The sequence below is a fragment of the Ursus arctos genome, unplaced genomic scaffold (genome assembly GCF_023065955.2).
Source record: "Ursus arctos isolate Adak ecotype North America unplaced genomic scaffold, UrsArc2.0 scaffold_8, whole genome shotgun sequence".
NCBI classification, from domain to species: domain Eukaryota; kingdom Metazoa; phylum Chordata; class Mammalia; order Carnivora; family Ursidae; genus Ursus; species Ursus arctos.
Window position 1 is genome coordinate 18,096,374 of NW_026623100.1, and position 15,428 is coordinate 18,111,801.

At 37.3% G+C, this 15,428-nt stretch overlaps 1 protein-coding gene across 3 annotated transcripts in view; it reads right to left on the reverse strand.

The window, feature by feature from the left end:
- Positions 1-1,387: 1,387 nt before the first annotated feature.
- Positions 1,388-15,428, reverse strand: part of LOC113245852 (neurexin-1-beta) — an 819,012-nt gene continuing 804,971 nt past the window's right edge. For all 3 annotated transcript variants that reach the window (XM_044378176.3, XM_044378172.3, XM_044378170.3), the window contains one exon: positions 1,388-3,304. In XM_044378176.3, the coding sequence (XP_044234111.1) occupies positions 2,997-3,304 (308 nt within the window). In that variant the 3' untranslated portion in view covers positions 1,388-2,996. The remainder of the gene's footprint in view (positions 3,305-15,428) is intronic.

Here is a 15,428-nt window from a genome sequence, read left to right on the forward strand (position 1 = left end):
TATTTGTTTTTTGTTGTTGTTGTTGTTTTTGTTTTTTAAAAAGGCAACACATTACATGGATAAAAAAGAAGCATACTCAATCAGAAAAGTTACAGTCTAGAGATGTAATCAAATTTATGCCAGGTAGTGTGAACTCCTGTTAACTGCAAACTATTCATGGAACCCTGATACATTTGCTATGAAGATACTTGGGATCTTATTCATGTCTTTTTTTTCCTCTCTAACTCATGTTCCTCTCTTTTCTTCCTCCATTCGAAAAGAAAGAAAGAAGAAAAAAAAAATTGCTAGATTTTGTGAAGGCCAATAACGTTAGAAGTATTTTTACTGACAATATTAGATTATATCATTGCATGAAATTTTAAATTTTACGCTGGAAAGAAACAATGAAATCAATCCCAAACAACATGCTTCATAGATATACTGCTTAAAAATACCATTATTTGTTTTCTATCGTATTTTAGAATCATTCCAGATGGAAACTAGTTCGAGTTCAGTGGATCATATGGAAAAGCAACCATTTCTTTTTAAAACCTCAAGATGTGAATCAGTGGTTTCATATTTACCTTCTTATTTCACTGGCTTTCCCTGAGTAAGACTGAATGAGAGGAAAAAAAAAAAAAGACATGAATTCTTTAAGCTAGCAAATTAAAAAAGAAAAAGAAAATCTGAAACACAAGTTATGGATACTAAATTTTAGTTTTAAACCTCTACTTTCTGGGTCGTGAAAAGCCTTTAGGACTTTTCACACGCCACAATTACTTGGCAACCATAGATAGTGGTGATTTGCTATGAACTATACATATTTCTAAGGTGCTGTATGTCTGAAATCCAGGCCACTTCTTGGCTTTTTTCATCATCTGAAGTATCACAAAAGATGTTTTGCATTTTTTGCCTTTGCTGATTAAAGCTAATTGTAAAGGTATTCTCTTTTATGAAATCTACTATCATTCTTTAAGGAGATGTTAAAGTAATGCGACCAATTTTTACTGAAGCATCACTTTCCAATCTAATAATGCATTCCTTTGCATTGCCTGCTCACATTAATAATTTATTGCTATGAACATTGTCCAAACAATATGCAAAAACAAGTGTATAATCTCTACTTTTCTATTACTTAATGTGTGTTAAACTAAAACTATATTTAATGATATATATGTAAAACCAGAAAAGTTAAAATGTGGTCAATAATCAACAAATAATGATTTTTTAGATGGATAGTAATACAGAATCAAAAATTACTGAAAATACTTTCTTAGTTGAGAAAATGTTTACTTTCCAATATCATGCACATCAGGTTCAGAGGCATTATATATATACATATATATACATATATATATGTATGTATATATATATATATGTATATATATGTATATAATTTTATTGGAAACAAAGTTTTTAATTGCAGCAGCCAGGGTTAAGGTATAGATTAACCAATTTTGCTTCTGTAACCTCCTCCACATAATGGTTCATATTCATGCAGCAATATACCAGTGATATTCTATTTCATAAGAAAAGGTTCCATTTCATTAGGGCCTAAAATATTCTCAGGGTTTCTTGGGAGCATGATCTCAATGAAGCAAATCACCCCATTTTTCATCAATACCTTGGCACAACTATCTTCCTTCCTTCCTGCTTTTCAATTTGTCAGTAAACATTTGCTGTTATATATATGCTCGGGTTTTCCATCATATCTGATGGATTCCTCTGGGTTGGTGTGTGTGTATGTGTGTGTGTGTGTGTGTGTGTGTGATTGTAAATGGTGAAAGTATGTGGAAAATGTGAGTACTGGGGAGAGAAAAGAAGATTATAAGATACATATGTATATATTTTACCTTCTAATTCACACCTTTCATACAAATACTAAAACTTAATTGCAACAGAATGAAGGCTGTACATGTTAGAAAAAAAAAGTAGCTGAGTCTTTTTATATACATTCATACATATCTTCCTTAGAATAAACACTACATTGTAATTTTTTTTAAAAAAGTAAGTAATTGTGGCAATTTATAATGGTGGCAAAAAAAAAAAACCCTGAAATAATTGTTGCTCTGATGTCATAAAACTCCCTATACTTAGCAACACTTATAACATTGAATTTACCAAAAATGGCTGAAGAGCAGAGATATATTTTGCATTTTCTATACAACAGGCTATAAAACGTCACTTATCACAGTCCAGAAAGCACACAGAGATGGATTTTATATAAACATATGTAATAACATATTAAGCGTGCATGAAAATTTCCCAATGATTGCATCTATGCCCTCTTGGTTTTGTTTTTTGTTTTGTTTTGAAATTTTAGTGTGAAATGTGCCTTATATTTCACATTGTTGAAAATAAGGCCTCCATACTTTTTTTTTCCCTCACAACCAGAAAGGGGCTTTTTGAATGTGTTCCTACACAAGTCTTCAAAAAAGCCAGCACTTTGTTTCAAATGCAAGTTCCAACCACCGCTCCAGTTGCGCCAGGTGGCAAACCCAAAGGTTTGCAGGTTGGGTCATTCAAAATGACACAGTCTTCTCTGGCAATCGGACTAACTGACTTCTCAGGAAAGCGCTAGCACTTTGGCTAAATCCAGGATCATAGGTAGCTTCTTTTTTTTTTTTTTTTTTTTTTTTTTTTTGTGGTGTGTATTGTGTTATTTTTGTGTTGTGCCTTGATGTTGTAATACTCCTTTGCTTTATGAATGCGTGCGGTCATCACTGTCTTTTAGGAATGTTCCAGCAACATAAAGACAGGCAGAGTAAATGAAAACACTGTGGATGTTAGGGAATTTATTGGCCCCTGTGTTTTTTTTTTTTTTTTCTCTTTCTTTTTTGGAGAAACAAGAGCATGAGATACTTGTTTTTATTTTTTAAAAACAGTCTTTCCTTCCTGATTGCATTCCCTGTCTTCTTTTGTATGTGCTTCGTAAAAAGGAAAGTAAATAAGTTTATATTATGTCTCAGATAAAATGAAGACTATTTCTATACAAGGGTCTTTTTAAGATCTTGGGATCAGACGTAATACTCTTTATCCTTGTTTTTCTTATTTTTGTTGGCGCTTTTCGCACTGCTGGGTTGTTTCTCCTTTACGACAGCCCCATTAGACTGCGCTGAGTTACTGATGTAGTTTCGACTCTCGTCCACATGGTATGAGCCTTCATCCCGGTTTCTGTACTTGTACATGGCATAGAGGAGGATGAGGATGCACAGGGCGGCGGCGGCGACTATCCCCACCACCATGCCCGTGGTGCTGCTGGACTCCCGAATCACTTCCGCTGAGCCCGGGTATGGCTCTCTCCCGCCTGCTCGGGTGGGGTTGGCTGTAGGAAAGAGGGGGAAAAAAACAGAGCGTGATTCCTGAGTTCACTGAATGCCCGAGAGCTGTATTAACAGTCACCATCTATTTCCATGCCTAATGGAGTAACACCTACTGCTTTAGGAGACGTACACTGCTGCTAAATGTAGCGATCCCTATGCCTCGTGGTCACTAAAAACTAGGGACTATGAATCAAAGCACTTGGGGAGAGATTTGTTGCCATCTTTTCTTTATCACAGATCAGTTTTGTTAATAAGGTTTTGTACGTGCAGCCCCACATAACCTTCAGGTAGCTCTTAAGGGCCACACTGATGTGTTAGGTGAGAAATCATAAACCCGACAAAGTAAAAAAAAGCATAATGACACTACCTTATAATATCAGAGGGTATGAGCTTAGCAATCAAGTTGATGTTGTTATAGAACACTGAGGGCTAACTCTAGACTCTGAACCATGATCGCTAAGCTTAGCAGTACTTTAGAAATCATACTGCCTCATACAGTAATGACTATAGTATTGAACAATAGGATAATCCACGCATTTTGAATAGACTTCTCATGCTTGCTTGTAAAAGTGTGATTTTAGTCATAGCTTTACAAACTTTTTTGTTTTAACAAAACGTAACAAAAGTTAAAACTTTTGTTTTAACAAAACTAAATCCTTGTCTGCCAGGGGTTTATTTATTCCTATAAGTATATATGTGCCACTTATTTATTAGCCGTGGTTGAGTGACCACCAAAACTAAGTTTGGGAGGGTGAAGTAGGAAAATACTTTTTCTTGGTTTTACAGACTATCTAAATCGGGTATGAGTCAAAATTCAGTACTTTAAATTGATAATAATGAATAAAGGACTGGCTAGCCTACTTTCTTCAACTGGCAAAATTCTCCTTCAGTCTTTCCAAAGTATAAATAAAGCTCTTCCATGGATACAAGAAATGGATTACAGGGTTCATTAATGTCTTCTCCAGGGCACAGTCAGGCACTGAAATTGATGACAGACGCAGAGAAACAGTCCTGGGATTTAATTTGTGAATGAGGGCTGGGGGATGGGGAGAAGCTCTTTTTCTCTACACGATAACCTATTTTTTTTTGAAAAAATTTTTAAAAGAATAGGAACTGTACAGAGATAAAAATCTATCCTATTCCTCGCCCCCAGGCCATTTTTCTCTATGGATTGTGTTTTCTTTGAATCTCTGTCCTCTCCTTTGTCTTACAGAAAAAGATTGCTTTTCCGAGTCAGTGAATTAAAAATGCTGCAATTTTCAAAAGATTATTTTTTGTAAATTACGCAGAATGAATTTAAAGAATCTCAAAGTTGTATATGTAACAGCTATATAGGTATGTGTCTATAAACGGGGTGTGTGGGTGTGTTTGTGCAGAAGTGGAACCGTTTAAGGAGACTACGATTGTGCTTTTACCATTTTTCACCATCACTTACTAGCTATTCACCACATCACTTACTAGTCCATGAGTCCACTAGTCCATGAGCTTTTACCATTATTCACCATCACTTACTAGCTATTCACCACATCACTTACTAGTCCATGAGTCCACTAGTCCATGTGCTTTTACCATTTTTCACCATCACTTACTAGCTATTCACCACATCACTTACTAGTCCATGAGTCCACTAGTCCATGTGCTTTTACCATTATTCACCATCACTTACTAGCTATTCACCACATAACTTACTAGTCCATGAGTCCACTAGTCCATGAGCTTTTACCATTTTTCACCATCACTTACTAGCTATTCACATCACTTACTAGTCCACGAGTCCACTAGTCCATGTGCTTTTACCATTTTTCACCATCACTTACTAGCTATTCACCACATCACTTACTAGTCCACGAGTCCACTAGTCCATGTGCTTTTACCATTTTTCACCATCACTTACTAGCTATTCACCACATCACTTACTAGTCCACGAGTCCACTAGTCCATGTGCTTTTACCATTTTTCACCATCACTTACTAGCTATTCACCACATCACTTACTAGTCCACGAGTCCACTAGTCCATGTGCTTTTACCATTTTTCACCATCACTTACTAGCTATTCACCACATCACTTACTAGTCCACGAGTCCACTAGTCCATGTGCTTTTACCATTTTTCACCATCACTTACTAGCTATTCACCACATCACTTACTAGTCCACGAGTCCACTAGTCCATGTGCTTTTACCATTTTTCACCATCACTTACTAGCTATTCACCACATCACTTACTAGTCCACGAGTCCACTAGTCCATGTGCTTTTACCATTTTTCACCATCACTTACTAGCTATTCACCACATCACTTACTAGTCCACGAGTCCACTAGTCCATGTGCTTTTACCATTTTTCACCATCACTTACTAGCTATTCACCACATCACTTACTAGTCCATGAGTCCACTAGTCCATGTGCTTTTACCATTATTCACCATCACTTACTAGCTATTCACCACATCACTTACTAGTCCACGAGTCCACTAGTCCATGTGCTTTTACCATTTTTCACCATCACTTACTAGCTATTCACCACATCACTTACTAGTCCATGAGTCCACTAGTCCATGAGCTTTTACCATTATTCACCATCACTTACTAGCTATTCACCACATCACTTACTAGTCCATGAGTCCACTAGTCCATGTGCTTTTACCATTTTTCACCATCACTTACTAGCTATTCACCACATCACTTACTAGTCCATGAGTCCACTAGTCCATGAGCTTTTACCATTATTCACCATCACTTACTAGCTATTCACCACATCACTTACTAGTCCATGAGTCCACTAGTCCATGAGCTTTTACCATTATTCACCATCACTTACTAGCTATTCACCACATCACTTACTAGTCCATGAGTCCACTAGTCCATGAGCTTTTACCATTATTCACCATCACTTACTAGCTATTCACCACATCACTTACTAGTCCATGAGTCCACTAGTCCATGAGCTTTTACCATTATTCACCATCACTTACTAGCTATTCACCACATCACTTACTAGTCCATGAGTCCACTAGTCCATGAGCTTTTACCATTTTTCACCATCACTTACTAGCTATTCACCACATCACTTACTAGTCCATGAGTCCACTAGTCCATGAGCTTTTACCATTATTCACCATCACTTACTAGCTATTCACCACATCACTTACTAGTCCATGAGTCCACTAGTCCATGAGCTTTTACCATTTTTCACCATCACTTACTAGCTATTCACCACATCACTTACTAGTCCATGAGTCCACTAGTCCATGAGCTTTTACCATTTTTCACCATCACTTACTAGCTATTCACCACATCACTTACTAGTCCATGAGTCCACTAGTCCATGTGCTTTTACCATTATTCACCATCACTTACTAGCTATTTTTTTAAATATTTCTACAGAAGCTCCTATTAAATACTGGTAACCATTTACCAGCCATAGCTCTGTGCTGCTTTGTAATCCCATTTTCAAACATCACCAAGATTTCTTCCGCATCATGGGGGGTTTCTTGCTGTCACTTTCCTTTCCTTCCCCAAATAAAGCCTTACACATATAGCCACTGACAAAGTCACAGCTCTCAGCTCAAAGCAGCTCTATGCTGTGCTCTGGAGCAGCAGAATGTATCAGGTGAAACCTTTCTCTGCTGCATATGTCACTGCTGATTTTTACAAAAGCCCACGGAATGTTGCTGAATAAAAAACCTCGTTGTTGCTTCTGTGGCCAAGGTGGAAGGAGACAAAGACTATAATCCGCAGCATTTGATTACAGGAAATTAATTTCCTATCAAGAAGAATAGAGCCTATTGCAGGAACTCTGTCACTACCTCGCAAACCAAAGGCAGCCCTTGCTCTTTCAAATAGCCGTCTTTGCCAAAGTTGGCCAGTTGGCTCAGCTGCGAACTTTCACTGAACGACAACTTGTTACTTGCTCATTTGTGGATCCTTCTTTTTTTTTTTTTTTTTAAAGATTTATTTATTTATTTATTCGACAGAGAGAGAGAGACAGCCAGCGAGAGAGGGAACACAAGCAGGGGGAGTGGGAGAGGAAGAAGCAGGCTCATAGCGGAGGAGCCTGATGTGGGGCTCGATCCCATAACGCCGGGATCACGCCCTGAGCCGAAGGCAGACGCTTAACCGCTGTGCCACCCAGGCGCCCCTGGATCCTTCTTTTAACATGGTGTCTTCGGTGTTTAAAGAAAGGGTTTTATTTAAGTGTTACGTAAATCTTTTCCCCCACCCTGATGGAATGCTTTTATTTTAAACGCATTTTTTTTTTTTAATGATCTCACTTGGTCAGAGAAGAATGGGGAAAATGGTTATAAAATCCTTGTCATATAGTTCATGCCGGGAAGACTTGAGCGTTTTAATGAAACGCAGGGTTTAAATGTTTTGTACGAAGAGTATCTATGTTCATTTTTTTCTAGTTAGGAATTGGTATTATACATGGACTATTTTATCCAAGAATTTTAATCTTATTTATCTGCTCAAATATTTCTGATATATTTTCATAACAACCGTGTAAGTAGTACAGCAACAAGTTGATGTCAAAACTAGAATGAGATTCAAAGACCCAAGCGAAGCCGCAAGTGCTTCAATTTTGCCATGGAGTCATTTGATAAACACCTCCTATTTAAGGAAAATACTTGCCTTTTTTGCAACTCTAGCCAAAATGTTGCTTAAGTCACATGCAGTCCTAAAAATATGTCTGTAACCCATATGTAAATGAAGACTCTGAACATCATTTTTTAAAAATAACCGACCAAAAAATGCCAAAACCCGATGATGAAACACTTTATGCTTTTTCCCCCGATTCACATTAAAAAATTAATAACCACCACAGGTATTATTATAGGTCTGTTTGCAATATATGAAGTTGCTTCCATATCTCACTGATTATTTAATTTTCTGTTTTTGCTTCAAATCTGAAAGATAAATGACATTTTTTTCTTAACTTTTGTGCTAAGATCATAAGTATTTATTTATACACTAAACACATCTCTCCCAGATGGACAATAAAATGTTGGAGAAATTTGGGGTGCCTGGGTGGCTCAGTCAGTTAAGCTTCCAACTCTTGGTTTTGGCTCAGGTCATGATCTCAGGGTCCTGGGATCCAGCCCCACATCAGGCTCCATGCTCAGCACAGAGTCTGCTTGTCTCTCTCCCTCTGTTCCCACCCCTCCTCCCCCACTCTCTCTCTCAAATAAATAAAATCTTTTTTTAAAAAAAAAGGCAAGGAAAATTTAAATATATTTATAAATTATAAATGTGGCTTCACTTGTTGTTATTAACGGTTTATTCTGATGATCACTGGAAAACCTCTGAGGAAATTTCATATTCATTTAAATGTAGAGAATCATAGAAATGGCTAAAAATTAGGCTAAATGCCTTCTTACATAATTTGGTGAAAATTTTATATCAAAAAAGAAACACAGTCATCTCCTCTTAAGCCTTTATAACAATGAGAAAAAAGGAATTTGATCAGAGACATCCATTAGCAATTCTTCTATTTCATGTACTTGAGAATTCTGCATTCCCTTTATACTCCATTATACACTAAATCAAGATATTTTAAATAAATAAGACAATCGGTATGTGTTTTCTCAGCAGCAGGGCTAAAAAAACAAACAAATGAACTACAGTTTACTTTCACTCTATCTACCTTTCTCTGTCCCAGCAGGTGAAGAGAACACTTTCAAAACAGGTAAAAGAGAGTCAAGGGGGGGGCTAAGAGAATGGAATATATACATATTAGCAGTGAGTCCATGAATGGTCAGAAGTTAATGGACTTTAAGGTGAAACTAAGCTAACTGGACCAGAGACACAAAGAGCCCAGTCAACGGAAAACCTGGGGAGGACTGGGGATGGGTAGGTTTTGAGTAAGCGAGAACACCTAAGAATCCTTTCTCCCGCCTGCAAACAGGCAAGCCTCCAGCTGCAGTGGGTGGCAAACATATTTTGACTTGAGGGTTAGGTAGTGAGCCAAAAAACAAGAAAAAGAAAGAAAAAAAAAAGAGCAGATGAAATATCCTAAGTGACCATTTATATACTATCTCAATGATTCATAAAGTACGAAAGCATCGTGAGTTACACACAATTTCTGTGAACACTAAAACAACAGATGCTTTTCCTCCTGTGTCATTCACACCCATCATCACGTATGCTCAGAGTCACCCGGAATGGAGTGTAAACTACACGGTCTACACCTGTGGGGAAAGCACGTACGAGCACCTGAAGGGCAATGTGAAGGCTTTTGATTTCCGTGGGCGTTTTTGCCTAAATGATTCAGAAGCTACTGACCGCACTGTCAAGGACAGAGAGCTGTCAAAAGGGTTATAACCTCTTTCATAGAAGCTACTTTTCAGCTAAATGGCTATGAAAGTACTCCTCGGACCCACAGATGGGTAAACAGTGTTATCTTAGAAGACAGAGAAAAAGTGATTTTTAATTCTTTATCTCTGTCAAATATTTGGTAAGATCTGATGGTCTCTCTTAGAAGCCTTCTACACAGTCTGCTTTGGCCCAGATTTGTCAAGAATCCTGTACGCCAGCTCTATGTGTTTTCTTGTTTTTCACTGTCTGATTAATACTGTGATTATTTAGGTAGGCACAGTCTTTCAAGTATCAGGACACTTATTAACATAGCTCCATACTATACCCGAAACCAATTGATTTGTATCAGATAATAATTCATTGTGGAAAATGCTCTGTTAGTGAAAAGGACACATTCCAGTGTCTTGTCATATAAAAAGAATAAAAGTGCATTTGTTGCTTTCACGAAAAATTTAAAAATGAAATATTTAAAAATTTAACTTATCCGTAAGTTTGCTGAGATAGTTATTTTAAACTACCACGACAGGAAAAGAAATTGTCCTGATGTATGTTCTTTCTTTATTTTTGACAGCCTTTGGCACTGCATCTGTGAAAGAACATCATTTCCCCAAATAAGAACTCATTTAGGCCCAGTTAAAAAACACCATGGAACAAACATGCTTAAGTGATATATGAGGCTATGGCAGAGAACAGAAGAGAGAGGACTGTTTGTGGCAGGTCTCACTCCTCACCAGCTCCTCTGGCCTCTGCCACCAAACCCTCCTCTCTGCTCTTCCTACTACTTCCTCCTTTCTCCAGCTCTTCTGTGGGGCCCTTTCCCAGCTCATGATTTGTCCTCGAAGGTGGCCCTCAGAGAGCATAATGGGTCAGCAAGGTGCTCAATGAGTGACAAAACCTATTGCCAAGCTCCTAATTTCAAACCACAATACATAACAGTCCATACTGGCAAAAAAAAAAAAAAAAAAAAAAAAAAAAAGTCTAAATGTGATTGTTTCACCAGAACATAGTCTTTGTGTTTCATATTGAATGGTTTACTTTATCATTTAACCTTCTAAATTTGTTTACAGTTTATGCTTTATCAAAATAAATGCTCTTTTATTACCAATCTTAAAAACTTTTGTTAGGCAGATGGGGATATGCGGAGCACAGGAAGTCATTAAGCTTTGCACTGAAGCCTATATTCATCAGTGTGCCACTGTCTGATTGTATCTAGTCATAGCCTTAGTTCAGGCAAATGGGGAACATAAAGCCCATATTTACTTAGCAAGATGATTCACAGCTGAAGTGCTAAAATAACCATGAATTTTGGAAGGTAAATTTTTGAACATTAGCCAGTTTTTCCAAAGAGGCTTCATTTTGCAGTGGGAAGTGCCTGGCATCCTTTGGCTATTCTTTCTGAGACTGGAAAAACAGCAATCAGGTATTGTTATGAAAAAATAAAACGGCTCTTATGTTTTCACAGTACTTCACAAGAAATGATGCTTAAAGTCCTAATTCCTGTCACATAAAATGCGGGTTTGGTGGGTGGTGGGACCTTATATTTCCATTGGTGAGTTCACCAAGGCAATAACCATGCTATCAGATGCTCTTTTTATCACTCAAATTGTCATTTTTATGAAACTATTTTGTATACTTGGATGAGCTGTTCTTCCACTGTAATCTTATTATATTTATGTTGTTTCCAAACTTAGCTTTGTAGGGTAAGATTACAGTTTCCAGGCAATTCTTATTGTTGGTTTTATTTCTTCAATACAGACTGTGTATAGGTACGTCATCAGCCATGACCCTGTCACATCAAGGATGAAGTGAGTTTCACTATATACTGATGACAACGAGAATTCAGCTTTAGAGTTTTAAGAAAAAAAAATATAAGAGACTGCCACGTTTAAGAAATAGTAAGGAATAAAACACACCAGTGATAAAAAAAAAAAAAAAAAGGAATATGAGCTATATATTTTGTATCAGGAGGGCTATTTAAAGGATTATAAAACTCCATCATGCTCAACATATATCATTCTGCTACCTGGAATTGTTAGATATCCTGTCCCCCAATAATCCTTTTTAAAAATTATTGGCAAGATGCATTTATTAAATTTTTTTCTCACTAAGAGTCTTTGACCAGTCTTTCTGGTTTTATCATAAATTAAAGTAATCAATTTTAAATTTCTCTCTCTACCCACCTAGGAAAAAGCTGCCTAAAATGATCTCATTAGAACAGAACACTGTACTGTGTTTTAATAGATGTGGAAATTATTATAATTCTAGGCCAGTCTTGGAAATGGTTTCAGATTTATGGGGGAAGATTTGATTTTTCCAGTACCCAGTTTCATTAATACTGTGAAAAGAAAATTGGAATTGTAGGTTCCTGGGGTGTTTGTGAATTGAGATTAGCACAGTCTTGTCCCCTATCTCCAGGAAAATGAAGTTTATTCTTTTTTTCCTCTTCTGTGCTTCAATACAACCTGGGTCAGAAGAAACAATTATGATGCAATCACTCAAAAGAATGCATGTTTAAATGCCACAGCTGCAAGAAAGCAGGCAGGCAAAGATTTGGATGCATGCTCTCATCTCAACTCACTTGGGGTTTTTTGAGAGGTGAGGAATGCTGGATGTTTCAGATCCCTCCTATCTTCCCTTTGTATCAACTCCACCCATCTTGCATATTCAGAAGTTTGCTCAAGCAGGTCAGACAAAAGGCTTGAGAGAGGACACATCTGACGCGTCTTAGCCCTTCCAATAAAATGGAGATTCAGAAAGAATCTGCAAATCAATAAGCCTTTGCCACCTGTGTGGCTCCTTGATCTAAGGTTTCCTCTTTGGAAGCCACAAAGGCACCTGTGTGAAGGGAAGTACAGAGCCCACCACCACAGAGGGGACTGAGGGATTATCTTCACCAGAAATGTCAATACTGCATGGGACCGGATGCTAGCCTCATCGTGTGCCTGACCAGCAGAAAGCACCAACGAGGACAAGCTACTACCTCAAATGGCACCCCATAGGACAAAAAAGGCAATGAACAATCATACCCTGTATGAATTTGGTCACAGCAAAAACTGAGGAACGCACACATTCTCCCCCATCTCTGGGGGAAGCCAGAGGATCACGGCATTTACAGAAGGCTGTTTTTCAATCACCTTATACTTTGTAAACTGTGTGTCTGTAGCGTAGCCATCCGCAGGCTTCATAAATTTTAACATGGTCGTTGTGCCCATAAGGTTTTACTAGAACCTTGAAAGTGTCAAGGTATTTACTCAAGTATCAATGTGACTACCACCCTCATGGCCCTTCATGGTCTGCCCACAGCTACCTACTCAAACTTATCTTCCCTTTCTCTCCAAGGAATTTGCAGTCATAACTTCATTGCTGTCCCCAGTTTCCACATGTCAATAAAACTCTACCTACATGCCTGTCTTCATATGATCTTTTTCATTGTGCCTGGGTCAACACTACTTATTCCTCAAAATTAGCTTAATGCTCTGTCTGCTGTGAAGTTTTCTGAGAATATTCACTCATTCTGTCAACTAATACCTAGTGAACTCGAGTTATGCTCCAAGGACTGTACGAGGGCCTGGGGGTAGACTGGATAGCCATACACACTTGACACTGCCTTCATGGACCTTGAATATGCCAACCAAGAATCATACAGTTAAAGTGACAGCTGGAACGTGTGTGATGAAAGAAAATGGTAGCTACCACGTAGGAATAGAACAAGGGTTTCTGATTTAGACTGGAGATTCAGAAAGACCTGACTTGGTGACATTTATGCTGACACATGGAAAAGGTTTGGAGACTAGTCAAGTGAAAAGTGGGCAGAAGAGTCTTCTAGTCAGAAGGAATAAGGAGGAACGATCTCACAGAAAGAAAGAGCTTGTGTTTCAGAAACTCAACAAATACCAGAGTGGCTGTAGCACAGTGAATGTTGGGGGAGAGTGAGAAGAAATTTGAAGGTGGGTATAAAACTTAACATACAGGTCACAGACCATGCAACGAAGCCATACATGATGAGATCAGCATATTTGACTTCATAAGTAGTAACAATTCTGGGGGGAAACAGATGCCACTAACCAAGTGAAAATGAAAAGGAGAGAAAAAATATTTGTGCACATATGACAGACCAAGAGTTAATACCTTTAAAATACAAAGAGCATGTATCAAGTGATATGAAAAAGACCAAACAATCCATAGAAGAATGAACAAAAATACACACAGGCAAGTGAAGAATAGATCCAAATGGATTAAATGTAGGACAAGATGCTTGATTTCGCTAGGATGGAAGTCAAAATAAAATAAGGAGGGTTTTTTTTTTCCCCAACAATATTAGAGGAATAAAGAAGAAAGAAATAATGATAATGTAGTAAACATATTTATTTGGGAAGAGGGCAATTTTGCTGGTGAGAATATGAATTCTTCAGCCATTTTTAGAAGTAATCTAATAATACCTATTAAAATTTTTAAAAGATTAAATTGCAGGTAGGTGATGGGTACATGTGAGTTCATTATACAATTCCCTCTAACTTATTATATGCTTGAATTTTACAATATAAGTTAAAAAAAATTACACAAATATTTTAATCAAGCAACCTCAGTTTGGGGACTATAGTCTACATAACTAAATATACCAGCACATAAATATATAAATACAGGATGTTTGCTATAATGTTATGAGAAGAAAAGAAAAATGTGTAAAAACTTAAAAGTTTGATAACAAGGCTGTGGTTGAATAAATTACAGCACACCCATAGTCTAGAATTTTAATAGAGTTGAAAACAGGAGTTAGAGTCAAATTTGTTGACCTGAAAGATGTCCATAATATATTAGTAAAGGAGAAAAGGTAGTTTAATTCATATAGCATGCTTCCGCTTCTATAAGGCAAGAAAGAAAAACAACCCTATATTTATATGTTTTTAATAGGAACATGGTGAAAGGTATATGAAAGATTCATGTCAAGTTGTTACCCTTGGTTTATGTATGGAGGTAGGAAAAAAGGGGGAAATAAAATCAAATAGAAAAAGCTGATTAAAATTTTTCAACAAATATTTCCTGAGTAACAACGATTTACCAGGTACCATATAAGATGTTGAGGATATCAAGTACCCAAGTCTATATATTAGTGTTTTAGAAATACAACAGAAAATATAAGAAAACTTTAAAATTAAACAGAATATTAAAAGAAGTCACAAAATTTGGTACTAAGAGAGATAATAATGAAGAGGGGGCTTTAGAAAGGGACATCAGAAAAAGGCCCTCTGGTAGAAGGTACTTGAATTGAGACTTAAAGGAGAAGAATGATCCAGGTTTCTAGATTGAACTCAGGAAAGGCACTGAGGATTAAGAAGGAAACCGTGAGACAGAAGGGCCTGAAGCTGCAAGAGCAGAATCACGAAGATGTATGGGGGGATTTGTAGGAAACCTACATTCATCCCAATCTCCCCTCAACCATACATGCCATCCTCCATTTTAGTACGGAACCCACACCGTTGTGAAAGCTTACTTAAATGTCTCATTTCTGTTGGGTTGATTCTTCAATTCCAGACTATGTTGCTAGGACTTTGATAGCTTCCTGTAATTCTGTTTGTCTTTTCCACCACTTCCCTCACCTTCTAACATCTAATGAAGATTGCACACACACACTAAAGAATGTATGCTTTCTGACTGATTAGAGGAAGAGATTTTTGTTGAGTTCATAAATTTTCGGTAGACTAGGGTGAATTTAACCATTAAAAAAATGTGAGAGACCTCTGATTTCAGAGGTAATAAACTGATGGGCAAAACACTGACAGTGACATCATAAATATCATTCCCTCAATACTTACC